The following is a 13,673-nucleotide window of genomic DNA, read 5'->3' as shown; positions in this document are numbered from 1 at the left end:
ACCGGTACATTCCTTTTTGCACTCAGAGGACTGCAAAGCCCACGAGCTGCTTGTCATTTCCAGACTTTTATTGCCTTAGTGAAAAAAATAAATACTTGGAAAGATTAAAGTGCAGTGCTGCATCAAGAACCAAGCACTCCAGAAAACTGACAATTGTACGGTACATCTGCTTGTGTACTTCTAAATCTGCCACAAATTCACCTATTAGAATATCTGCTATTACTCACGCCTGTTAGACTGATAGACTTGACAGAAGCATCGTCTGCAGGGAACGAGAAGAGGCAGAGCTTGAGGAAACGGCTTGCTTAAGTATGACCAAGCTTGTGAACATCGAAGACTTCCATTGCTCCCCACGGAAAGCGAGCATCCTGTCTCTGCCTGAAAGTGTCCTGAACCACCTTTTTCCACCTTGGTTTCCTCAGAAAGACAAAATGGCATCATTCGAGTTCCCACAGATGCATTAGGAATGAACAACACCAGGGAAGTCATCTTTCACAGACAAAACAAATGAGAGCCGTGGCAGAAAGATGATAAAAACATCAATACGTGGCACTCCTGCTGTAGCGGTTGTTCGAATTACAGAGCCAAATGACCGAAACAGCAATGGGGGCTTATTTCTGTCCTCGTAACACACCACAACATGAGTTTTATCTGTCATGGAAAGTCTATGCAAGTGATGAACTAGCGATTAATGTGGGCTTTTGTTACCATCCTACAAACAGGAAATAATCATAAACCAGATCCTAACATGCCATGGACCCAAAGAGCCATCCTTACTGTTTTCCTTCATCTGAAGAACTTTCAGAATTTCCTCTGGAAATGAGTATCCCGGTGACCGCGTATCAGACAGCGATGCCTGGCAGTCAGATGCTCCTCAGACAGATACCAAGATGAAGCTGGAAAGGCCCAATACCCTGTTCTAAGTCCAGCTGAACAAGTTACATGGATCGGGATGCAATCTGCCAACTCCATCAGCACATTATGTTGCCTGTTAGGGACACAAGCAAACTAAACAAAACCCCTAAACTACAAAGCATGAGGGTGGTGCTAACCTGAAGCACCCTACGCGGATGTGTATTTTCATAACTCGCAAGGATGGTTCAGTGTTACGTTACAGGACCTTGTAAGCTGCTCTTCAGCTACTGTGCTGCAGAACTATTCGTGCTGCAATGATTTAAAATACCAGTAACAGTAGTAAGTCATTAACATTTTTGTTTTACATATGGCAGGAAATATACACTGATACTGGAAAAAAAACCCAACACAAACAGCTGCACAATATAACCTCTATAGCGTTTTGTTATACAGGAATTTAATTCCTACTCTTTTTCCTGAATATCCTGCAATACTGTCAAGTGTTTCAGAGTATGAAAACATGACTACTTCGCTATGTTTTGGCTTGTCACCCTGTAAGAGCTAAGGCCCCAGGAACAACGTGTCCCCAGGGATGATGGAGTGTTAGCTGCCGCAGCCGAGAGAGGACTCCAGCTTCCTTGAGAAAAGGGACTCACAGAATTGCTTGAATCTGGTAGTGCTGCCTTCAAAATTAATTCCTTTGATTTTCTGGCATTTGAAATAGAAGCAAGACGTAGCAAAACATGAATCATCAATGGAAGTTTTTCTTGTATGAAAGTGGATGAGTTAATTGACAATGAAATCAAGAACTCTAAGAGTATCCTGCTTTTTGTCATGGGAATTTAAGCGGGAGAAGCAGGAAAACGGGGTCCAAATAGTGGCAAATCACAGTACTGGTTTTTTTTTCATTTCAGCAAAGCTCACAGAAAACAAGAGGTTTCATTGTCAGCTGCACAAATTTCCTATCTAGAGAGAACCGTAACAGCAAGCACTGTTAACCCAGCATAGAAACCCCTTTCCAAATGATTTTTTCCTGAGTGAGCAGAAGAACCGTACTGTGATCTTTGCTCACAAACCTTAATTAACTGGAGATGGTGGTCATTTCAACAGGTGTATAAAATACCGCTGCTCCTTTGAGGAAGGCTACAAGGAGGCATCTGCCAGCCAGGACGTGGCAGTGAAAGGATGAGTAACGTACTACGTCCCTCCTGGTTACACAGCCTTCCCTCTTTCCTGGGACTCTCTCTACTCGGAGTTGTAATGCTTAAACTCAAATACAGGCCCGACAGCTTCTGTGGGGTTACTCTGTAGAACAGATGGTAAGAGGTCTTTTGGGAACTGAATCATGTAGCAGCCAGAACTGTGAAACGGTTTTGTTTGGGGTTTCTTTTTTTAGCAGTTTTAAAAACTGCTCCTGTCCTTTCTGCAGGTGGCATTTAACAATATTCGTACAAGTTCCCCATGCCCAAGGACAACACTGAAGGAAATAAATAGGAAGAAATAAAAAAACCTGAAAAAACAGAGCTCGCAACCAATACTAAAAGAAAAAAAAAAAGCTGTAGAAGTGATTAGGGAGGAACAGCCCAGACTGAGAAAAACCTAAAGTCATGAGTTAATCCCAGTATTAAAGAAATTTTTTTTTAAAAGTGTTATTTCCTCAACACTCTGGATTTTCTGAGCTACACCTTGGACCTCCCACTGAAATTAAGGGGATTACTTTACTGCATGAATAAGGACCCACGAGAGTAAATTATTATCTAGCATAAAACTGAAAGATCAGGCTTTTTACCAGACTGTGAAGGTATTTGTTTCAAAAATGCCTGCTGAGGAATATTCAGATTAAAAATTACAGAGCATTAATAATACAGGCAAGCACCTACATGCTCTACTAAATGTACCTGACTGTGTCTACACATCCCTTTAATCAGATGAGGAACAGGATTCAGTGTCAATGACAACTGGGAAAGAAGAAATTAATTTCAGCCACCGCCTGCAATCAAGCTCACACTTTAGAAATGGCACCCAGGAGTTGCCAAAAAATTTGTCAGACAGAGCTACTTCTAAACCAGGTCACACTGGAAGATCTGCAAAACTCAATTCCTAACACTCAAATACCTTTCAGGATGCAATGACAGCTGTGGATTTATGGTAGAGTCTTGATAAAATGGAACAAAGCTTGGGGAAAAATACATAACCAATACTTAAAACAATGAACAGAACTTCAGCATTCAGACTTTGACAAATAAAAACTGTACCTACATTCATAAAACCCTAAACAGTAAATGTCTAATCCCATTGCAACTGTGAGAACAGCAGAAAGTTGTGTTCTGCAGCTATCAGGATTCCCATATCCATCTAATTTGTTACAAGACTTATGACTGCTTCTTTACATTAATAATTTATTGATGATAAATCAAATTTTTCAGTTAGCCTTTCAACGTTTTTGTCAGCTATTTTGGTCAGAAAATGGAAGATTCAACAATCTGAAGTCACATAATGAAAAACACTGTAGTTTAATTTCAGATTTTCAAAAGGGTTCAAGCACAACTCATTAAAAACCCATTATTCTATTTGGATTCCCCAGTTTTTAGTCCACCTACCTGAGTAAAAATGGGGAAAAAAATAATAAAGAGGACTGGTGAGCGAGCAACTCTGAAGGATTAGCTGTCTGTATAACAGGACATTTGTTTTCCATTCTTGGATCCCTGCTCAAAAAGACTTTGCTACAGAGCAAGAGTTATTCTGGAAAGTCAGAAGTTTTGCTAATCAAGACCAAACTGCTAAGAGTAAAACCTTTCCTCACACAGTTCTTTCATTTACCAAAAACAACATTTGAAATTTTCTCGACACTGCAAACTGTAGCCCTGACATGCTACAGTCGTCCTTCAGCAAGGTCTACATCACCTTGGGCTTTCATTTCTGGCCTGAAGAACACTGGACATAGCAAAATGCCGTTCTCCTGAAACCTACACAGTACGAGGGGTTTCTTTCTGTCAATTAGAAAAAATCAATCACAAACTGTCTGAGGCATTTTTCTCTGATAAAGACGACAAGCTGAATGAGGTATCATCAGGCTCTGGGGATGCATGATTGAAATCCATTTCTTCTAGTTCAGGAGGTAAATCTGAGAGCAGTGCCTGGAAGTAAAAATGTTACAGTACAGTATTAGATACGTGTTTTATGCCAGAATTAAATGTCTGTTAAACACGTAGTGAAGAACCTTGGTTGAGCTTTTCGGTCAGTGTTGATACTGGATGGGTAACAAAAAGGCAATATTGTTTGATATTGAAAGAAAAAAAATGGTTGTAAGATGACAAACAACAATTCCAGAAGTTAAACTTTAAGTTATTGTGGAAACAGCTCAAAACAATTTTGCTTTCCAAACTGGACAACCCCAATTTATTTATATTAATTTTATTCATATATTTTAAACAAGCAAAAGCTTTAAAACATATATAACCATGCTATACTGTGATCATGCAGGCGATAGAAGTAGATGCTGCATACAAGATCATTCCCGTTTAAGGGATTTATCTCAAGGATTTCACGTTTACTTTTCTTTATATTCAGTTCACATGGTTTTATGAAAAAAATACGGAAAACAACCATAAGCCAAATTTATTTTGGATGTAAAAGTGCTCACAGTTAGTTTCCTTCAAGTTATGGTTTGTATTTTTACACCTGAAAAACTGCAGATTGTAAAAGGTGAAAGGAAAAAAATAAAAGTAACAAAATCTCCTCCTAATTAATGCATAAAATGTTACTCATACAAGGCATGATCCCACCCAGCATTAAGAGAAGTGCAGTGCATAGAACTGCAGAAGCCTAGCCATTTTTTCGTAGATCTCACACCTCAGATCTTGCAACAGCCAAGTCCCAGTCCCTCACATATACTGGGGCACTGGTTGTGCCTTTGGAACAGCCACACTTCTTTGTCTGTGTCACTGCTTGTACAGATTGCAAGCATCTTTCTTTTGTTTCAAGTTCAGCTTTTCTTTGTCTCTAAGGCGTTCAGCGCAGCACTGCCCTAATCATGGTTTGAGCCTCTGGGCACTGAGGATTAAAACCAAGGGAGTGACAGAGCACAGACATCTGCCAGGATAAAAACCTCCTTCAAGACTTACCTGCTGCTGTTCTTTATCATCTGATTTAATAGCAAGTATCAAACTCCGAGTAAAAGTCTGCAGTTCAAAATACTTCTGTTTGTGATTCTCCAACTCATTCTCAATGAATCTGACTTCTTCATTCTGTAGGGGAAAACGACAAAGATCTGGAAATAATAAACAGCATCGCTTTAATGACACCTAAACATACTTGTGTTAAAACAATGTTTTCAGTGAAACTGAGTAAAAACGTGTTAATTCTGATTCCTGCCAAGAACAGTATTGAGTAAAGTCAAAAATTCTACAACTGCAGAATTACAGAACAATGGATGTAAACTTTGGGTACAAATAGAGGCACTTGATGAATGACCAGTAGTGTCACACTAAACTTGCAAATGTGCGTGCCATTTAATTCCTCATTATCCTCCACAAGAGACACGTAACAGCAAATCACGTTACACACAGACAAGGCATTTCAGAATTACTACCGTTAAAGCATGAATGACTTGGGCCAAAGTTTACATGAATCTTTTAGAAAAGCACCGCTTTTTATTTTGTAAGGATGATCTCAAATTCCATTATCAAACAAAGACAAACAAAGCCCAGGTCTCTTCCTAGAAGAAGTGATCCTGCAAAGGCAGGCTGAAGAGACAGACACCAAGTTCCATGATTACAGCAGGAGACTTGACACAAAGACCAGGGAAAAGCACTTGAAAATTCTTCAAAGCAAATTAACATACAGCAACCCCCAGTGCAGCTGAATTTGACATGTTTCAAGAAGTGTCAGCTCACCCACCTTCCCAAGATCTCTCGGCTTACAGAATAAATAGAAATGTATTTACAAAATGGAGAAGTATCAGTAATGTGCATCTTGTGGCTAAAAAGGCATTTTCCCAACCTTTGTATAAATACGCGTTACTGCACTTGCAAATCAATTCACATAAAAATAACAAACTTCTTAATTAAAAATTCAGAATTGAGAAGTACTTCAGTTTATTCCAAATATCTCTTCTCCTTCAAACTTACCAACTGATTGCTATGCAAGATCAAAATGCTAAATCTGTTCATCAGTGTAGAGTTAAATTAATTTTCTCTGGTTCTTTACCTTTGCAAAGATCATGTAACCTAAACAAACAGTTCGCTTCTCAAGATCAAAGTCACTGTGCATTTTTGCAAAAGGTGTCCGCACAGGAGCGCCAAACGTGCAGCTTCCATAAAGTAACCATAAAAAATACACATACAGCAATTGTCAGCAATGCACAGTACACACAGCAAGCAAGCACTAACCCAAAGGTTCACAGATAATTCATGTTAAGTTGTATTTACCAAAGGGTATCAAAGGCAAGAAAAACCCCACCTTTGCTTGTGCAACCATACGATTAAATGGGGAGATTTGCACACAAAGTGATCCTTGATGGCAGCAAATAATTACATCTGCAAATTTCAACAGTAAGCTTTTAAACCAGCGTTTTGTTTCAATGCTGAAAATATCTTTTTAATGACCTAGAACTATGCTCTGATATTCACGCTTACATTGTATGCTAGACTGGCTGTAATTCAACTTTAATTGACGTGAAAAGGTGTGACTATGTGATAAACTGGAAGGTTTGTAACAAGCCTTTAAAAAAGGCTATCTTGGTATTTTTCTCTGGAAAATTCACATTTCTTCAAGTCAAAACATTGCTCCCCATATTGTCTCGGGTTATGACAGTTCTGAGAAGAAGAAATACCTGGGCTCTAGTAAGAAAATTAACTTAATGCATTTCTTTCAGACAGAAACTTAGAAGTTGCCTATTTAGCACTGGATTTTGCTCAGCCAAAGAAGGAATTCAGATTTACGCCAGAAACACATAGGCACAAAGACTAATGGCTAATGTCAACCAGCAGACCCACAAACCAGGCTCTGTAGGGCATCCTGTCAAAACAAGCCTTTCGCTGCGGTGACAGGTGACATTAAGAAAAGGTCACTCCCTCTCCATATTCATTCTCCACCGCCCTTACCAGGAAAACACTGCTTGAGGGAGCAGGTTTTTGTTCTGAAAAGATGATTTATGTATTATTTTGGTAATTATCATTAGTAGAACATACCTGTTTTCTAATCAACTACACAGATAAACATATGTTCAATATACAACACACAACGGTGTTAACTCCTACGAGAGCAGGACCACACGTGTACCCTTTTCCATTTGAAAGAAGACGGTGGCTTTCAGGTACCCAACTGCTTTTCCCCCTCCCACAACCACTGCTTCCAGCCCTGTCCTGCACTACATTGCAAGAATGACTTCTCAGATCTCATTTTTTTACTAGAGAACTCCAGCTGTTACGTCCCTTTCCAGAGCATGTAAAAGCACGCCACAGCACTCCAAAGAACAATTCTCACACACAAAAAATCAAGTTTTGGTTTAGAGGCTAAATAAATTACTTTGGGATGCGTGGAGGGAGCTGCAGATGGCTACAGCTACAGTAACGTAACTGCTCCATAGAAACAGGACTTTTCCTGCCTCTCTCTGAGTTGAAATATGGGTAATCTGGCTGTAAATTGGATGAGGAGATGTGACTGAGGGGATCATGTGTGGTACCACAACTTCCTGATAAGTGCAGAGGAGTTCAGGCTCCCATATGCCTTTGCTGGACTTCCTTGCAGATGCACCCATCTGAACTGTGTTTAACACCTCATAGCCTAATTACTCACCTTATAATCCAAGAGAGAACTCATTTGATCCACTTCAGAATTACTTATCATATCACTTTCTTCATCATCTATAATTTCTATTTTCTGAAACAGAAGTAAATAGTTCATTGCAAATATTCAAATGCACAGATGACACAAACAACAATCCCACTCTCAAACGGACAAATTCTCATGACAAATTCGGAATTGTGGAGCCCCCATTAGATGGCAATCCTGCACCTCAGCCACCAAGAAGAATCCAGATTGAAAGTATCCATGCTCAGGGCTGCTGCCATGGTGACCGGGGCTGTTTACAGAGGAGGAGCTCAACGTCACTGTGCTTTTGGCATTAAGTTGCGTACAATCTCCCATTACTGCCTGCAAAAGCCTAGACATTCTTCTGCAAGCCTTTTGTTCAAGACGTCCTGGAGGGTGAAGAATGCTATGGAAGTTTATTCCTCCAGAGCAAAACAGGCATCATGGCATGTGACAGGCAAGTCCGACCTGACCTACTTCTTCCCTAAACACATGAAGAGGTCTCCTTTGGCCGCCGTTGGCCACAGTGCAAGTCAAACGCCCTGAACAGTAGGGGATGTTGATGCAAAGGACAGTTCTAAACACGGACACAGGGATATTTTCACTTAATTCACAAAAATTATTGGGAGTTTTTTATACTGGGTTTCTAAAGATATCTGAACTACAGTGCTAAAGGCCAACCTTAATGCTGTTTAGAACTCAGAGCTACATTCCAATCCTACCTCAAGTTTTAAAAGTCACTTTAACCTTATTTACCACTTGCATGTTCTGTTCTTTCTCCCAACAGAAAACCTTCTTATGTAAGAAAAGTATACCAAAAAGTTATGTCAATAGGAGAAAACCCCAAATATACACATTTTTCATGAAAAAATGAGATTTTTAATTTTTATTCATATCTAAACTAGATCTCAAGGAGATGCAATGAATTAGACAGCAATAAGAAAGGCATTTTTTACCAAGAACTCAGAAGGATGACTGCCCAGACGAAACTATAAATTTAACTGGTTTTTTGAGAGGGAAGCGGGAGAGGTTTTGGGGTTTTCTCCCCTTTTTTTACTATTCATTGTTGTAACAGTTGTAAAGATTTATGAGACCGTATATAATAAGTTAAAGCAATTTTACTTCATTTTTTAGTATACTGTGTAACACAGCGTAGGCAAGGGCCCACCCTGACACAATACACCTTAATGGTTAGTTCTTGAGGTGTTATTTTAGAGGAGGTTTCATGTCTGCAGCATACAGTGTGTGTCTTCAGTCTGAATCTCCTTCTAATCACCAAGGAGAAATCTGCCAGGAGAGGCTAGCAGCCTCTCACTGGTAGTACCCAAAAAGCTCACAAATATGTGTTGAAGGCAGGGAGAGTAAAGCACATTGATTCTGTGTTTCAGTGTCTGACAAGCCAACTGAAGTGATAACATTTCAAAGGCTTCATGTCACAAAGATCTGCTGTTAGATCATACCCTGAGTAACACTGCGATTCAAATATTTTTGTTTTTAGACTCAGCTTGAGGAAAGAGTCTCTAAATAAATGACAAACATTCACACTATCTTTCTTCTAAGTTTTAAGATAGCAGGAGAAAGAATGGATTAGAATTTCAAATAAGAAAACCGTCTCTCTTATGCAAGTGCAATGCGTGTTAGTCCAATTTTAACTGCATACATTTAAAAAATGTTAGTGTTTGCAGAACAGAGTATGAAAAAACTACTACTCTTTTCCCCCCCCTCTTATTATATCAAATTACATAATGCTGGAGTTCAGGTAGACTGGAGAACTGAGTCTCTTGGACATCATCTTTGCAAACCTTTTACCTTTGTCATTTTACATTCTGCATCTCCATGGTAAACGCATCAGCCTGAAACTCAGCGTGATTGTATTTAAGGTCACAGCAGGCCATTAAGGTAAACAGAAAGGAAAGAGGCAGCTGGTTCTATTCAGGCAACCACAGAAAACACAGCCGTGGATTTCAGTTTAGGCAAAAGATGAACATATATTAACAAAAAGAAGGAAAATGTTCTCTCCTCTTTATACAGAGGGGTGGGAATCTCCTGTTCACTTTCCCACTTCAGGTTGTGTTTAACTAATGTAGCAGAAATGTTCTCGTCACGTCCTGAGCTACCGTTGTTTAATCTCTAACTGCAGGAAGAGTGCAATTGGGAACTGGAACCATCACCTGTTTGTTCTGCAGATAACTTTTAAGATAAAAATTACCCTACCACTTGGGGTCTTCTCTCCTCTTCCTCCTCTCCTTTCTTCTAATTTGAGAGAAGGCAGGCTAAACAAAGGGGATATATTGCATTATTTGCCATGACTCCTCCCTCTGCCTTTCCTTCCTTGTCTCACTGCAGTCAGTTACAAACAGCAAGAGCAACTGCGTTTGAACGCAAGTGAGAAAACAAGAAATGTCTAAATAATGCCCTGTCAAGGGTATGGGAATGAAAAGCACATATTCATCCCGGTCTGATCTCACATATGCAAGGTTACCTATAGAGAGGAAGCACTAGAGATACCTGACTTTCTCACAAAAAACCAATTGAAGTTATTATTCCAGGACTTCTGTTTTACTATACAACGTACTTAGAGAGCACTACCCAAGTGTTGTGCTTTGTACTCCAGAAAAAGAACACTGGACTGTTATAATACAGAAAAAGCTGTGTAATTAAATTTCTGCTGAATATAGGTACCTATTGTTTCAGTACTTTTAGTACAGTTTCTTTTAGTACTCAACCAATAAGGAAGGATTCTTAGCACACTCGACTGAAGTTTTGACGTGAAAAACCACTAGTGTTGGACAATGACCTCAACATTAGCAATTAAAGAGGTCTCATTAGTGGAAAAAGGAAAGGTTTACATACCACATTATCGGCAGATACTGGGTTCTGGTCATCATCTTTGTGACCGATTTCTTCATTTTGAAGAGCTTCATTCGTCTCTTCTGCAGAAATAAATGAGTTTTTCAGATTTCATTCAAATTTTATGCTGAAGGAACATTAACAGTCTTTACCACTAAACATGTCACATCTGCTAGATATAAAACCAAAGTCATACTATCAATGTCTATTCATAAAAAGTACCATATATCTTATTAAAAAAAGACATCGTATCACAAGTATTTCAGGGCAAAGTCATGCCAATCGCTACTTGAAACAAGAGGAAAACTGTCACTCACTCTCTTGAAATGTATCAAAACCTTCCTATTTTTAGGTTCAGGTTGGAATATTCAAAAGTGATGAAGAGTTTCACATCAAAGGTGCACAGAACTTTTTTTTATTATTAAAATAAATCACTACATGAAAAATCCTGCATGCCCTAAATTATAGGGTCCATTTCACAATCCCACCTCCTCCTGATGAAGCAGATTATTTCAGTCTTCTATGGCAAATGCTTATCCCTAGTGCACTTGAGCTGCTGTCTTATGTATAAGCAAATTACATACCTGAAAACAGAGCAAATCTTATTCTTAAATCTCAACCCCAAGCACCAGATGATTCTATTAGCCCTGACTATAGCCAAGGTGAAAAAGCAAGATAAGCCTATTCATCCTTATGATTAAGTAGGTTGCTCAGATGTACTTTAATTCTCCACATTTAATATACTGTCAAGATGAAAATGGTTGATAGAAACAGCAAATCAGAAAATAAACCAAAACACAGAGGCAAGACAGCTATGATAAAAAGCTTCTATGTCATCATTAACAGCTGGGCTATTAATTGCAATTACACTGCTTCCAACACCTAGTAAGGTTACACAGGGGGAGGGCAGAGTTTTCATTTAAAGGGTCAAACAGCCCCACTGTGGCACCTAAAGAGGAAAGGAGGGCTGGGTACTGAAAGAGGGTAGATAATGATGCTTCAGTGTATCCCAGGGGTAACTGGATTTAACTGGAGATTACCGACAGTTGCCAGACCATACGGAGACAGTTGTTTTAAATAACTTCAACCAGCTAAATATCTCTAAACAAATTTCATTCCACAATTGTTTCAAATAAATTTAATCTGCCACTGGCCACAGCTTCAGAGGAAAACTGCTGGTAGCAGCAAGAGCAATGGGTCCAAATAGGAGAACCATAAAGCAAGGAGCAATACAGGACCCCTGTGTTACACTCAGAGGAACAAAGGCCATTGAAGATGCACCTCAGGGACTGGGAAGTGGTCCAAAGCAGCAGTCACTCACTAGCCCTGACAGTCACCACTTGCATTCAACAGTGGAACGAAGGAGCTCCCTACAGTGCTTTTAAGTCTTTAAATAGTCATCCTCAGCCAATATAAACTGGCACAGCTATAACGGCCTCCACCAAGCTGTGTTCATTTACACAAAGTATGGATTTAATTAATGCATGTTTAAAAAAGGTAAGGCGTTATGAGAACTTTAATGCTTAATTCTGCATCAGAATACAGGTTTGGGGTTTTTTTAAATATTTACAGACTACATTTTAAAAGCAAGTGCCATTAACACTTTAATTAGGTGACTAAAACCACTTTTTCCTGTCTTTCAGAATAGATTTTTTTCTTGATGCCTTTTTTTTTTTAATGAATCAGGGCATTAAAACAATCACACATCTGTGACACAATAGTACACATGATCACTGGTGGAAATATTTCCCAGGAAGTTCAAAGTAAGCTGAGCTGCAGCAGTGAAACCTACTCCTTTGAACTGGAGAAATTAATAGAGATAATTCTTGTGGTACAATAAAGACATGAAAGTGGGATTCCTGGATGCTGTGGAAATCCTATAGTTTCTTTGCACTTCCTTAAGCTTCGACTCTAATAATCTACTCATCATCTCACAGCCTTATCCTGTTTTATGAAAGCCTCGTTCAATAAATGTAGTGTTATTCCTCACTTTACGCTACAGAGAATTCAGACTCTTCCCCTGTCACCATTTTCTTTCAAGCAGATCTGACTAAATCAGTTCCTTCCACACCTCAGGCAAATCAAGGACCCTCAGATTCTGCATCTCACTTGGCTTTCAATCGTTTGACCCATTTCTTTATCATCTTATTCTCTTTACAGTAGCATATGACAAAGCTATCACAAATTCATTTCCAGCAGTTCTCTATTTTTCTAGTGCTTTCCTTTAAATTGTTCAGACAAAATGACAAGATCAAGCCTGGCATATTAAGCTGCAATAGCGTGCACCAGATCAGACTTGCTTTTAGTTTAGAGAGCAAAGGCTTTATTGATCTCTTCTAATCAGAAGCACTGGGAGCAATTAGTTGAGCTTGTGAAGCCAACAAAGGTGCCGAGCGCAGTTCATCTGCCATGGGCCCAGAGCGCTGATGTACATGAGGGAAAGGGAGAGATCAATTTAATGCGGTCATGCAGTTCTGGGAGGTGAAGTAAAAGGGAATTAAGTTCGAGACACTTATCACTCAAGATCATGCAATTTACTGCAAGCAGACAGGCGCCCTGTGTGTGCAGTTCTAAGGCACTGAGTAGTCCCCTGCTACCGACTTTGATCTTTTCTGATGGTTTGTATTTGCTTGTCAGAGAGCACGGCCGCTCCGCACACAGCTTAATGCAGAACTTCTGCTGTACTCTGACACACTGTGAAGCTCTTTTAGTTCAAGACCGAGTCTGAGCTAATATATCTTCTGAACGTATCTCATCAGCATGAGTTTAATATCAGGAAAACTCGAAGTACATAGCTCCGGTCAGCTCAAAGCAGGTTCACACACATTAGTGCTTGTTTAGATGAGAAATTTTGGTGTGATTCAGGCTAATGGGAATGGATATTCAGGCTGGCTGTGTAGAACTGGCCAGTTAACACAGAGCATTTTTGAAAACCTGGCTTCCTAGGGAAGTGAGACGTAGCCATTTGTACTGTCTACCCAGCTCTCGGCTCCACCAGCAAATTGTGAACTTGTCATTTAACTCCGGATGAATCTGGCAGAAACAGAGGTCTTATAATAAAAGGTTTCTGCAAGCTTTGTGATAACAAAACAAAAAAAATTCATATAGAGCGAAGTAGAATAGACCAAACAGTACCTTCGGTATGGCCAAGGTAG

At 39.5% G+C, this 13,673-nt stretch overlaps 1 protein-coding gene across 1 annotated transcript in view; it reads right to left on the bottom strand.

Annotated features, from left to right (window-relative positions):
• Positions 1–3,352: 3,352 nt before the first annotated feature.
• HDX (highly divergent homeobox) overlaps positions 3,353–13,673 on the bottom strand; it is a 41,432-nt gene continuing 31,111 nt past the window's right edge. Inside the window, exons 7-10 of the mRNA XM_010185409.1 lie at positions 10,522–10,601; positions 7,654–7,737; positions 4,980–5,102; positions 3,353–3,992 (exon numbers count right to left, since the gene is read on the bottom strand). Coding sequence (XP_010183711.1) covers positions 3,867–3,992; positions 4,980–5,102; positions 7,654–7,737; positions 10,522–10,601 — 413 coding nt within the window. The 3' untranslated portion in view covers positions 3,353–3,866. The remainder of the gene's footprint in view (positions 3,993–4,979; positions 5,103–7,653; positions 7,738–10,521; positions 10,602–13,673) is intronic.

Source organism: Mesitornis unicolor, unplaced genomic scaffold (genome assembly GCF_000695765.1).
Source record: "Mesitornis unicolor isolate BGI_N332 unplaced genomic scaffold, ASM69576v1 scaffold4755, whole genome shotgun sequence".
In the NCBI taxonomy this organism is placed as follows: Eukaryota; Metazoa; Chordata; class Aves; order Mesitornithiformes; family Mesitornithidae; genus Mesitornis; species Mesitornis unicolor.
The sequence above is the reverse complement of the archived record's forward strand: the minus strand, read 5'-3'. Positions and strand labels throughout refer to the sequence as shown.